This window comes from Leptopilina boulardi, unplaced genomic scaffold (genome assembly GCF_019393585.1).
Source record: "Leptopilina boulardi isolate dan_hultmark-lab unplaced genomic scaffold, ZJU_Lbou_2.1 LbouV2_208, whole genome shotgun sequence".
Classification (NCBI taxonomy): Eukaryota; Metazoa; Arthropoda; class Insecta; order Hymenoptera; family Figitidae; genus Leptopilina; species Leptopilina boulardi.
The window spans coordinates 1,506,217-1,518,994 of record NW_026137761.1 but is presented as its reverse complement, the minus strand read 5'-3'; the positions used below and the strand labels follow the sequence as shown (position 1 = coordinate 1,518,994).

General features: G+C 30.5%; 2 protein-coding genes across 7 annotated transcripts in view; both read right to left on the bottom strand.

The window, feature by feature from the left end:
• Nucleotides 1-386: 386 nt before the first annotated feature.
• The window catches only part of LOC127278580 (potassium voltage-gated channel protein eag), a 1,151,741-nt gene continuing 1,139,349 nt past the window's right edge, over nt 387-12,778 (bottom strand). For 4 of the 6 annotated variants that reach the window (XM_051300360.1, XM_051300361.1, XM_051300364.1 and 1 more), the window contains 2 exons: nt 8,545-9,136; nt 387-6,031 (listed from right to left, as the gene is read on the bottom strand). In XM_051300360.1, the coding sequence (XP_051156317.1) occupies nt 5,566-6,031; nt 8,545-9,136 (1,058 nt within the window). In that variant the 3' untranslated portion in view covers nt 387-5,565. The remainder of the gene's footprint in view (nt 6,032-8,544; nt 9,137-12,778) is intronic. The other 2 variants (XM_051300362.1, XM_051300365.1) reach the window with 1 other exon arrangement.
• Nucleotides 8,984-10,667, bottom strand: LOC127278587 (snRNA-activating protein complex subunit 3). Its single transcript, XM_051300380.1, has 2 exons — nt 9,206-10,667; nt 8,984-9,132 (listed from the first exon to the last, which is right to left on the bottom strand). The coding sequence occupies exon 1, from the start codon at nt 10,422-10,424 to the stop codon at nt 9,225-9,227; it is 1,200 nt and encodes a 399-aa protein (XP_051156337.1). The 5' UTR covers nt 10,425-10,667; the 3' UTR covers nt 8,984-9,132; nt 9,206-9,224.

Genomic DNA, 12,778 nt, shown 5'->3' with positions numbered 1-12,778 from the left:
AAAATTTACCTTTACGTCTTCCAAAAAATCGAAAAACTAATTTATTAAAAAATTGTGGAAGAATAAACTAAATATTAATTATTTTAAAGCAGTTACTAATTTTTTCTCAAAAATTTTTTTTTATATAGCTTTAATTCTAAAACTATAATACCTAAAAATCTGTAAAAATTTTGCGAAACAGTTGCTAAATTATATGGTTGAAATCTGTTGTTTTGTGGCCGAAATAAAAAATTGTTTATCCACTCTCTAAATCTGAATTAGTAAAAATGTTTACTAATTTGAATTAGTGACTCACTTTTTGCTTCTGAATTAATATAATTTTACTAATTAATAGTAACTTTTACTAACAATTAGTAAAATTTAACTAATTCTAAAGTAAAAAGTGAGTCACTAATTCCAATTAGTAAACATTTTTACTTTTTTACTAATTCAGATTTAGAGAGCAGTGTGTAATTTACATGGGGAAATTCCATCGTTTGTCGGCACAGCTTAATACTAATATAAAGAGATCAAACTCGAAGAATATCTTTTTTATTGTTATAGAAGCCTTTTTTGCTTCCAAAAGTATAGAAATTCAAAAAAATTTTAAATAAGGACTACCCTAATATATAAAGCATTTACAAAATTATTCTTTAAAATCATTTTAATCACTAGTGTTTTTGAAATTTTATTTCATTTTCTCATTGACTATTATCACATACACAATTTATTACTTAGACCTAATAAAAATTAATTTCTTGTTTAACAAGGTATATATTTTTGCGATTGAATAAACATTTTTTTTCCTCGTCTGAGTAACACGAACAGGAGCCAGTTAATATAAAGTACAATCATTTTACGCATTAAATGTAGTTAGCTGAAATATTTAGGAAACCATTTTCAAACCGATAATTTTGATTATTCATATAGATATTGAAAAAATGAAATGGTTAAAATAATAAAAAAAAATCTCAAAACTTACCTAATTGGAAATTTACTTATTTTAATAATAATTATATAATTAAATGATAAACATTGTGAATTATTATTTCAGAGTCTCAATGATATAATTTTTTTTTAAATTTAAAAGATGAAAACAACTAAATAAATATTTGAGCTAACTTGAATACATTCCTTATAAATAATTCATTATTACGACCTAAAATTCTTCCTCTTTGAAATACTGAACTTTTTATGTACACGTACGCAGATATTCGAGAATGCATAGTAAATTACATACAATATTTACACGTTTAATATGTGTAATTGTTTTATATGTACAACTAGTTTTGCTGTTTCAAACGACACGACATTTGGCGTGCAAGTTATGTGAATTAATAAATATATTATCAATAGGTCCTTTTTTGGTACGCACAGTTCCATCGCTCAACGATCCCCTGAAGATTCAACGGTTGATAGAAAAATAATTATTTTTAATTTCAAGTTTTCCACTTTCCATTAAAAGTCAACAGAGGAAAGTACTCAAAAATGATTTTAAAAAAACAATACATGTTTACTTTCTATATTATAGCAGGAAATTGTTTCTTATTATACTCTAATATTACTTGGAAATTTATATAGCGATTCTTCTTTGCAATATTATTATTAATAAGGAAAAATTATGACTTAATTAATAATTTAAAAATTCAAAAATTCTTAGAAAAAATTTGCTTAATATATATTTTTCATTTTTGTAATATAATATTTGCTGCTAGTAGTTTTTAGAAGAATAAATGAAATTCAGTTGTAATCGAACTTAGTTCACTTTCATTTTCGTTAATATATCACAAGAAAGTAGTGATTGTACATATTTGCAATAATGATTGAAATATTATTTTACAATTCCTAATAGCTTTAGTAAAGAGAGTACTTTCCTCTAGACGAAGAACACTCAACGAAATGTCAAGTTTTTAGATAAAATATTACAGAAATAGATTCATCTGAATTATACTATTGGAAATTATTTGTTTCATAATTTTTTTTTTATACGAAAAATTATAAAAAATAATAAACAATTCCACAACTTTAAAACATTTACCTAAATGGCACAACATATCTATTTTCACCAGGGTTTCTACAAAATTTTTTATTGGAAAATTTTATGAGTTCTCTGTGATTTAACTTAAAATTAAATTAATTTAACAAGATGTCCGCAAAATTTCATTTTTAAAATTTCCTGACTTTTTCCCTGACTAACCAATTTTTACATTTACATATTTTGATAAATTAAAGTAGTAAAATCTTGATATTTAATTTGTAATTGAATTGAATTGAATTATAACCATGTAAGAAATTTTTCGTATAACATCAAAGATATCTTTCGAAGAATTTCTTTATCTCTAACAATAGTAATTTAAAAATAACAATACTGGAATTTTTTAAAGTAGTATTTCGAAATCGAGTAATAGAAATAAAAATAATTGAATTTACGAAATATGTGAAAATAATAGTACTTAATTAAATTATTAAAAGTTATATTTTTTAAAATAATTCTGAAAATTCAGCCAAATAGTAATGTAGAAACCCTGTTTAAAACATTGCGAATATTTTTCGGCTATATTAAGACAATATTGCCTGATAAATTTGATACAATATTACTTCGAAAATTTGATGCTGTGCTATTTGAATATTTACCAATAAAATTATCATCGACTTTTGAACAGAAAAGAAAAAGCTTAAATGAAAATTTATTGATTAATAAATGTAAAACACGAGCTCTATAAAAAAATGTAATAACATGTCTTTCTTAATTTACAAGTTATTACATGACTAACATTTTTTTCACATAACACGTACCTAATCTTGTGGAAAGCTTATCGTGAAAGATTGTCAAGCTTGCACAGTAATGTTGCCGCAAGTAGCAAATTGTCCCATCGAAACAAGCTTGCCGTGAAATGCTTCATTGTAACTTTGCTTCAAGCTTGCAATTAAATATTGATGCAAGCTTACCGCAATATACTAATGCTTTGCTGCAAGTTTTCAGTATACTCTTTCTAAAAGATTGGAGCAATATTTCTTAGTATAAGCTTACGTGTTATCTGGGTAAGAAAAATAAAAAATTTTTTTTTTCAAGAGTTCGTGTTTTGGAAATTGAAAAATTCATATAAGGTATTATTAAATTCACAGCATATCAAAGAATTGTATCTTAGAAAAATATATGGTTAAATAATATTATCACCGCAGTAAAGAAATTGTTGCACATCATGTATCACAATATTATCTTCTAATTTGGCTCACATTTTCAATTTTTTTTCATCAGACCCACCTCTGTATACATGTATAATGAAATAAAAATGTGATAAGACCAGGACCGTAACTAGCCTGAAAATTATTAAGAAATTTGTCAAAATGCAAGTTTTGTCTTTAATCCTATTTTTATATCCTATAATTTGTTATAAACGTTAACAAATAAACCTACCTAAGTGTGACATGTCGATTTGGCTGAAACTTGTCACATTTTCAGAACCCACAAAAATAATTGATACGTAATTTTTCACATCAGAAAAGAAGAAGGTTAAAGGTTTGAAACTATGTACCCTCTATTTTACTCTAAAACCTTGAAAAAGCATAACAATAAAATAATACAATTAAAAAAATTCAAAATTGTGGACCAAATTTTTAAAAAGTTGTAAAATTTTTATAAAACTTGGCATTTAGAGCAAATATTTTCACTGAATGTTTGCGCGCATATTTTTATGATTCTTTACAGTTTTTGAGTAAAATAGGGGGTGGTTTCCATTCTTCTTTGCCGATAAGAAAAAATACGTATTAATTATTTTTGCGAGTTCTGAAAGTTTGACAAGTTTCAACCAAATAGGTATGTCACACTTGGGCATATTAGTCACTTGTAGTATAAAGCTATAATTGAAATAATTTTGACTAATTTGAAGAGAACTAAAATATTTTTTAAATTATATGGTTTTTTCAAAGAAGAAAGTAATTGAATGAATTATTTCTAATGTTTTTTTAAATTTCTTTGTAAATTTTGTGCACACTAATTTTTTGCGTTTCCAGTTACGGCCTTGGAAAATATATACATATACTTATTCTGCTCCTTTTATAGTTTATTATCGATAAAAATTTCTCTCGTGCATCCCACATGGCATAAATATTATAATATTATTGCTATTATTAATTGCAAAATATGGTCGGAGCACCGTTGTACGAGAATATTTCCTAACTATTTTATAAGTTTTCATACAGAATATACAAATTCGTAGTTACGTAGTATCAGCACAAAGATCATGTGAGCTCTTTATAATTTCTTCATATATTTTTCTAGACTTTCGAGTTTAATATGTCAGTACAATGACGCGTTTTGCTCTATAAGCGTTCAATAAAAAAAGAATATCCTCATGGCGAAGAGTATCCCAGTTGATATCATATATTACCTTCTTAATTAAGATAAATTCCTGAGCTGAATAATGCGTACTCACATATACCCAACATCGAAATAAAATGCAAAATGATTTCAAATATTATAATATTTATTATATTATTAGTTTTTTTGTAGTTTAATATCGAAAATATACACAATAATTGTTTATATATTGAAAATTTTCCGTTTCATCTATGAACCACATTGTTGTCACAATATTTGTCAAGTATGAAATATATGAAAAAAATTAATAAATCATTTACTGTGAATTAGTTAGATTATAAAAAATAAGGTTTAAATTAAATTGTATACTTGAATTTTAACAGATTAAAACTTTTTCTTTTAAATTACATTTTAATACTTTCTAAACTTATAGTAACCCAATACATTACAATACTTGAGAACATTTAAAATCATTGCTTTTAATCGAGATTCTAAAAAAATGCCTTAAATTTTGATTCGTCAATAATTTGGTTTCTAATCTTTCTTATTCGATTTATAACAAATGATTCCTTAACTCTTTAATCCACACGATAGGTCTTATTATATTGTAAGCGCTTTCCCGTGTGGATATGTTGTATATATATATATATATGTATATGTATAATCGACTGCATTTAATATACATTATTTCTCTAAGACGCCTTTTAAATCTATTCCTTATTATTTATTCGCAGTAAATAACAGCACGATAAAATTATTCTTTGAATAATTTCGATGTCAAGAAGAAGCCGTCAAAAAGCGAGATGAACTTTTTCTGATTAATGCGATATTTTTATTTTTGAAAATAGTGCATCTCGCTCTCTATATACATATGTCAACTGTGTTTTTGGCAGAGCGCACACTTGTAATTCAATGTCAACTATATTAGCAAAAAGTGCAACGCGACATCCTTGAAAAAAATGATTTTAATAACTTTCTACATTGTTATCGTTTTATAAAATATTTTATACAATTTGCACTTTCGTTTATGATGATTATTCTACGAGTCGCGGAAAAGCGACTAAATCTTGGTCGAAAATTTGAGAACCACGCATTTCCATTTTGTCTCGTTATCTGCTGAGGAAGCTCAAAACTTTTACGCAGTGTATTTGAGTGGGAAGATTTAACCTTCAAAGGAAGTAAGCAATCGAAGGTGATTGAAATTGTTGAAAAATTTCAATGTATCCACTAGCCTTGAAGAAGATTATTTGGAAGGATAAGAAATTTCACAAGTAATCTCTAGGCCTAGGAGGTGGTCTTTTTCGTTCGGCTCTACTTGATCTTTCTGTGCTCATTTCTCGGTCCTCAGTTGATTCCAACATTTGTGTTGTTTCCGTGGCTTCCATCAAACTCACCGACTGAGTTGCTAAAGGTGCAAGAGGCGCCACACCCTTTCCTCTTGATTTACTTCTTCGTTTTCTTAAAATGAGAGGACCCAATGCACTTGTTTCTTCACGAGAACTAGAAACTTGTGCCAATCTTTCCAAAAGTTCCTTATTAATCTCTCTTGTTGAAGATTTGCTATCTGACGACATGCCACTTAGTCTTTCGGTGACAGATTCCTTATGTTTTTCGATTGGTTGATGATGATGATGATGGTGATGATGATGATGATGTGCTTGTGATTGCTGTGGTTTTTGTTGATCTAAAGGTTTAGGTGTGAGACGGCTGCTTGTCGATGCGACTTGATCACTGTAAAAAAAAGTCGGCATCTCTAATTTAAGTATACAAAATTGTTAAATTTAATTTATTAGGTACTATCACTAAATGATTATATTTTAATTTTGTTACTAGTTTAATTCTTTACATTCAAAAAATTATGGATCAACTCAGAATTTTAATAAAAAATTCACTTTAGTTGTTGAATTTGTAATTATTATTATTTTAAGGGGTTAAACCACTGTAGATCTTTCAAAAAATTGATTTTTTTTTCTTTGCCAGAAAGGTACCCTAGGGTCTGAAAAATGAGAAGTTATAACTATTATTTAAAGAAAACATTTTTAAAAGCTCCAATTATAATTTCTCGCAACTGTCTATAGCGTGCTTACAGTATATAATAGGGAAAATATCATAATTTTAATTGAATTTAATAAATAATTTAATACAAATATAATTGTTTACTTATTTATCAGCTTCTAGATTTTATTTTCCAATTTTTCGTTTTGTTATTTTTCATGCAAATTACATATTAGTAAAGTAGAATTATAACAGGTGACAGGTTAAGTATTGGATATCATTCGAATATCCAAAAAATATCTTGTGCTTTACGGAAATATCACTTTTTTCATTATAAAATTACAAAAAAGTCTAAGTGCTATAGTGAATTAAATAAATTAATTAAATATAAAAATGCCATCTCCTAATGCTTGTTGTAATCCTTTTAATATCGAAAAACATACAACAATACAACAGCAGCATTTTGTTTTTTAATTTTTAGTCTGTACGAAGTGCAAATAAATTTCTCAATTAAATCTGAATGTAAACTTTCCCACTTATCAGTAACTTTAACAATTCCAGTGTAAATTCGATTATGTTTTATCGATATTAAAATGATTACAACAAGCATTAGGAGATGGCATTTTTATATTTAATTAATTTATTTAATTCACTATAGCACTTAGACTTTTTTGTAATTTTATAATGAAAAACGTGATATTTCCGTAAAACACATCCAATACCTAATCTCAAAAATTTGTCAAAAGCACAGATGATAATGCAGTTTACTTTGTGATAAGGGGCTTTCCATAAACCACGTGGTCCCCTTTTTGCAACTTTTTGACCCCTCCCTCCCCCTACGTGGCCAAGAGTGGTTTTACACTAACCCCCCCCCCCTCCCCCTATTGTGACATGTGGCTTAAACGTTTAATTTTATTTTATCGCGTCGAGGCACTGTACATATATGAATATCAGTATTTATTTTTTTTTATTGTAAGGGAAGAGTATATTGAAAGTTGATCCTCTTTATGTATTTTCAGTTAAAAATTCCAAAACATACACGGAGAGAAAAATCTGGCCTCTAATACCGAAAAAACATGAGACTCCTGCAATAGTAGTAGGTTTCAGTTTCATACGATTTGCGCGAGGCGCTTATGCATTTAAAGTATTAAATACATACTACAAAAGCATGTTTCTCAAACCTTTTAAGCATGGATACCAATCATACTAATAACGTATGAATTCTTACTAATATTACTAGAATTTCTCTACTATAGTAGCATGGAAAAGATTCATGCGTTAAACGTATGCCTTATCATGCTATAAAAGCTAGATTTTTCTCTCCGTGTAACCTATAATTTTTTGCTTCTAAGGTCCTTTTCTTCAGAGCGCGTCACATATACCTAATAATAATATATAGTTTGTGTTCTACAGTGGTGTAACCCCTTAATAAGAGGAAATTTCTACGAGAACAATTGAATTTTCGTCCATGCGTCACAGTGACTAAAACAATCAAATTTTAGTTTAAAGATAACTTGAAGCAGATAACTTGGTGAGCAAAATAACCCAGTCTAACGGTATTAAACTCTATACTCTGTTCAACGAGAGTTTGTCCTCGGTCGCGCAGTTTTCTCTTTTTTTTTATCTCTTACATTTCCGCTCGGCTTTAGGCCCTCATGAGCCAAAGGGTAATTTATGATCTTTATACCTAAAAGGGACTTTCAAATGATATTGACTTTGTAAAAAGTTGGAAGTTTTTAAATTTTGATCTCACAAAATTTATAATGTTATTATTGAAATCTCCATTTATTACGATTTCAATAGTAGTTTATAATAATTATAATACCTATAATAATTTAGTTAATTTGTAAATACACAATAAACTTAGGATTTTTAAATTTACTTTATACCAAAAACAATTACGTATCATTGAAATCGTCAGAATTTGTAGATTCTGAAAATTGTTAATTATACAGTAACGTGTCGTTTATTAGGACCCTCATAAACTTGGACTTGTGAATGTTTTGGACGATTGAGGATTAGAAGTGACAATTTAAACCATATGTTCAAACCAAGACTCAAATTAACATTTTTTTTCAAAAAAGGCGGTCCTAATTTGAAAACTTGGCCAACTCTTTCACTTTTATGATGTTCTGCGCGAAAATGACGAAAACTGGTCTTTTCCGAGGGCAAACTCCCGAAGGACACACTTTTTATAACAAGATAAACAAAACTTTTGTAAAATATTTTTACACAATATTTCCCTTTACCTTTCTCTAATTAAAAATGTTGCACTCGACGTTGGGCTTGTTATCAGTTCAGCTCCATTATTTCCGGATCCTGGGCCAACAGAGCCACTTTGGGAAACAGGAACAGCAGTGAGAGGTTGAGTCCCGTTTCCCGATAAAGGAACTGTGGGTCTTTTTTGTGAAGAAACCCCAGCACCGTGCGGGGGACTTGCAACAGGTGCTGGTATTCTGTTCATTAAAGACTGAAGCAAATCCTCGATTTTTGCGAGTTTCTGGTTCACCCGTTGGACCTCAAGTTTTAAGTCGACCTTGACTTCCAGTACAGCTGCCAAAATTTCTCGCTCGTGACCCGGTTGTGTGATTAAGCCACCGTCGTAGCTTTCGAGTCGACGAAGTTGAAGTTGCTTGGAATCCACGACCAGCGTCTGACAAGTCGGATGTTCTTTATCAACGTCAGCTGGTTCCTCAATGGTTCCACCCAGTTTACCAAGTTTTGGGAAGACCTTATTTGTACCGGCACTGGAACTGGCTCGAGTATCACGTGCACTCAACGATCGCTTAAATGTATCTGTTACGGTCCCAGTTTCGCTGCCAGAATCTAAACTCGAACTGCCTGTAAAAGTTAATTCATTATTAGATTATGCATTTATTAACAAACTCCAAATAAGATTGTATTTTAAACTTAACATTATAAAAATCGTTTATTTTTTTGCAGAGTCATTGGTTTTATTGTTTTTAATTCCCCTTTCTATCAACTCAGCATGAAATGGATAGGGATACGCAGAAAAAGATCCAATTTTTTCTCCCTGTATATAATTGTAGGATTTAAAGCACGATTCACAGAAAAAACAGGGATCATGAGGAAGTCGTTCGTTGTCAGTGGTAATCCAGCGAACACTAAAAATACCACACGTCATGCAATATCTATTAATGTAAGGTTTTATTCGATGTATCCTTGGATATGAAGAGACTGCCAAATCATCGTTCAAGTTTAACAGTCTCGCATCGCCAAAGACGATTAGATGCTCGCAATTTCCTTGGTGTTGATAGACCCATGGAAATCCAAATTTCACTTTCAAAGAATCTATACGCGTCTCTTCCATAAGAGCTGTGTCAAAAGAACCAATGTTGCGAGCAGTTGCCCACTCCCTAATGACAAGACTGTTGTCTTTATTCTCTGGACCCCTCATGTCGTTATAAAATGTCCCTTCAATGAAAAAGAATCCCGATTTATAGACTTCCTTTGCAGAAGGTCCTGCTTTCAAAACTGGCTTCTTGCTTACATCAGTCGCAATGGAAAGATCACACAAACACGATATTTTATCCCTAACATCTGCCAGTGTTTGTGAACCAAGAATCACCAACATGTTGCTCAGAGAAACTTTTATTAATTGAGCAGAAGACTTGTTGTAACTTCGATGTTTAAAGGGCGCGTAAACTCTAATGTAAACCAAAACTTCTTCACCGGGAGATGCAATTTGTTGATCGGATTTATCTGCATCATCATATTTTATACTTATTTCGCTGCGATATTTTGTGGCTCTCCATGTTGCTTTTGTATATTTAGCGGTGTTTTTTAAGTCTTTCAATGTTTGGAGCGGAATACCCGCTGGAATACTTGATCCTTCTATAATTTCTTTATACAGAGATCTATGATGACGGGACACTTCAACTTCATCAGGAACAGTCAAATTATCAATACTACAATATTCTTTTAGCATAATCAACTCTTCTTCGTCAATTGTCACTCCCATAGTCTCAAGAATTGATTTTTGCGTCCTTGGTTGTTCACCACTATAAAAGTTTTTCTTCAGAGACGCATACTCTTGAAAATAATCATTAAGATTGATTTTTTGCGAGGAATTATACAAATGATCGTAAAAACCCTTTTGATACGTCATTTTTTAATAAAATAAACCAAAATTTAATACGTTTCTGATAATAGTGATTTTAGGTTATGTTTACTTTTAACGTACAATGATTTAAATTTTCTTATTTTTTAAATTTATTTTGCACGTGCGGATAGTTTTTATAATAAAACACACTAAGAGATTATTAACTTCTTATTTATTAAATACTTTATGTATTTTAAGTTCAAGTACCATAATAATGAAATGAATATCAGACACTGCATGTTTACATTATCATTATTATTATAAGACTATTCCAGGTGTTTAGTGCAGAGATGGGTAAAAGTGCTTTTCTACGTATAATTACGGAAGCGCCTATGGGCCACCCAAAGGCACGTACACACGTAGGCTAAATGTAGCAAAATCGAGTTGAATAGACCTTTTCATGCTGGTCGTTCTGTCCTTATCTAGCGCATACAATGACGCATGAGTTGGAAGAGGACAGAATGATCAGCATGAAAAGGTCTATTGACGACATGCATGCACGCGTGCGTGCAATTTTTTGGTATTTTAAGGCCTTTCTCCAATAGGAACCTAAACTTTTGCGTTGCGTGACTGACGCATTGGTTGCCAATAGCAACCGACGCAATGCATACGCAACGCAAGAGTTTAGGATCCTATTGGAGAAAGGCCTTCAAGTCGGTTCTACAATCCATGGTACGCGACGCGAACGTGAACGCGACGTGCTGACGTCACCCATTTGATTAAAGTAGCCTCTACAATGAACGTGTACGTGAACGCGACGTGCTGACGTCACAGTGTTAATCAAATGGGTGACGTCAGCACGTCGCGTTCACGTACACGTACATTGTAGAACCGACTTAAAGTCGGTTCTCCAATGGGCACGTTTGTAAGCGAACGTGAACGTGTACGTGCTGACGTCACAATGTTCTGCAAATGGGTGACGTCAGCACGGAACGTATACATTCACGTACAAACGTGCCCATTGGAGAACCGACTTAACATTGTGACGTCAGCGAGACGCATGAAAATCCCCTAAACTTCATATAGCAGAAATGCCATTTGACAGAAATTTATATAACAGAAATTTTATTGGACAGAATATTTACATGGCAGACAATTCATATAACAGACTTTTCATTGGACAGACGTTTGATTGGACAGAATTTTTATCGAACAGAAATGTCACTTAACAGAAATTCCATTCAACAGAACATAAGTATAGCAGAACTCTCATAGGATAGAATATTTACACGGCAGACGATTCATATAACAGACTTTTCATTGGGCAGACGTTTGATTGGACAGAATTTTTATCGAACAGAAATGTTACTTAACAGAAATTTTATCTGACAGAATTTCCATTCAACAGAACATAAGTATAGCAGAACTCTAATTGGTCATAATTTAACTTTTGCATCATACATTCTCATCCCTGCTATATTTTTAACTTGTCGGTAAAGTAGACGTAGAGGTCAGTAGTTGCTATTTCTTTCTCGCCCCAAAGTTTGAATATTAAATAATAAAACTAATATTTTATTTACTTATAATTATTAGGTATTCATTATCAATAATAATGAAATAAAATATTAGTTTTATTATTTAATATTCAAACTTTGGGGCGAGAAAGAAATAGCAACTACTGACCTCTACGTCTACTTTACCGACAAGTTAAAAATAAAGCAGGAATGAGAATGTATGATGCAAAAGTTAAATTATGACCAATTAGAGTTCTGCTATACTTATGTTCTGTTGAATGGAAATTCTGTCAGATAAAATTTCTGTTAAGTAACATTTCTGTTCGATAAAAATTCTGTCCAATCAAACGTCTGCCCAATGAAAAGTCTGTTATATGAATCGTTTGCCGTGTAAATATTCTATCCAATGAGAGTTCTGCTATACTTATGTTCTGTTGAATGGAAATTCTGTCAGATAAAATTTCTGTTAAGTGACATTTCTGTTCGATAAAAATTATGTCCAATCAAACGTCTGTCCAATGAAAAGTCTGTTATATGAATTGTCTGCCATGTAAATATTCTGTCCAATAAAATTTCTGTTATATAAATTTCTGTCAAATGGCATTTCTGCTATATGAAGTTTAGGGGATTTTCATGCGTCTCACGTCAGCACGTCGCGTTCACGTACACATACATTATAGAACCGACTTCATAGCATTTACGTTCTGTTACTTTTTCAACGTGTATGTCTGGACAGGCTGCAGATTTTATAAATAAATATTTGAATTTATTTATTTAAATATTCTAGAAAAAATAAAAATAAACAAAGGGTAAAAAGGTAAGTTACCATATTTTTTAATGATATAATTAATTTTTATTTGTAAACGTATATTATTTATGACTTAAAACATTATTATTGTTTTTAAT

Coding starts and splice junctions, on each gene's coding strand:
- LOC127278587 (XM_051300380.1), bottom strand. CDS start 10,424: ATGACGTATCAAAAGGGTTTTTACGATCATTTGTATAATTCCTCGCAA.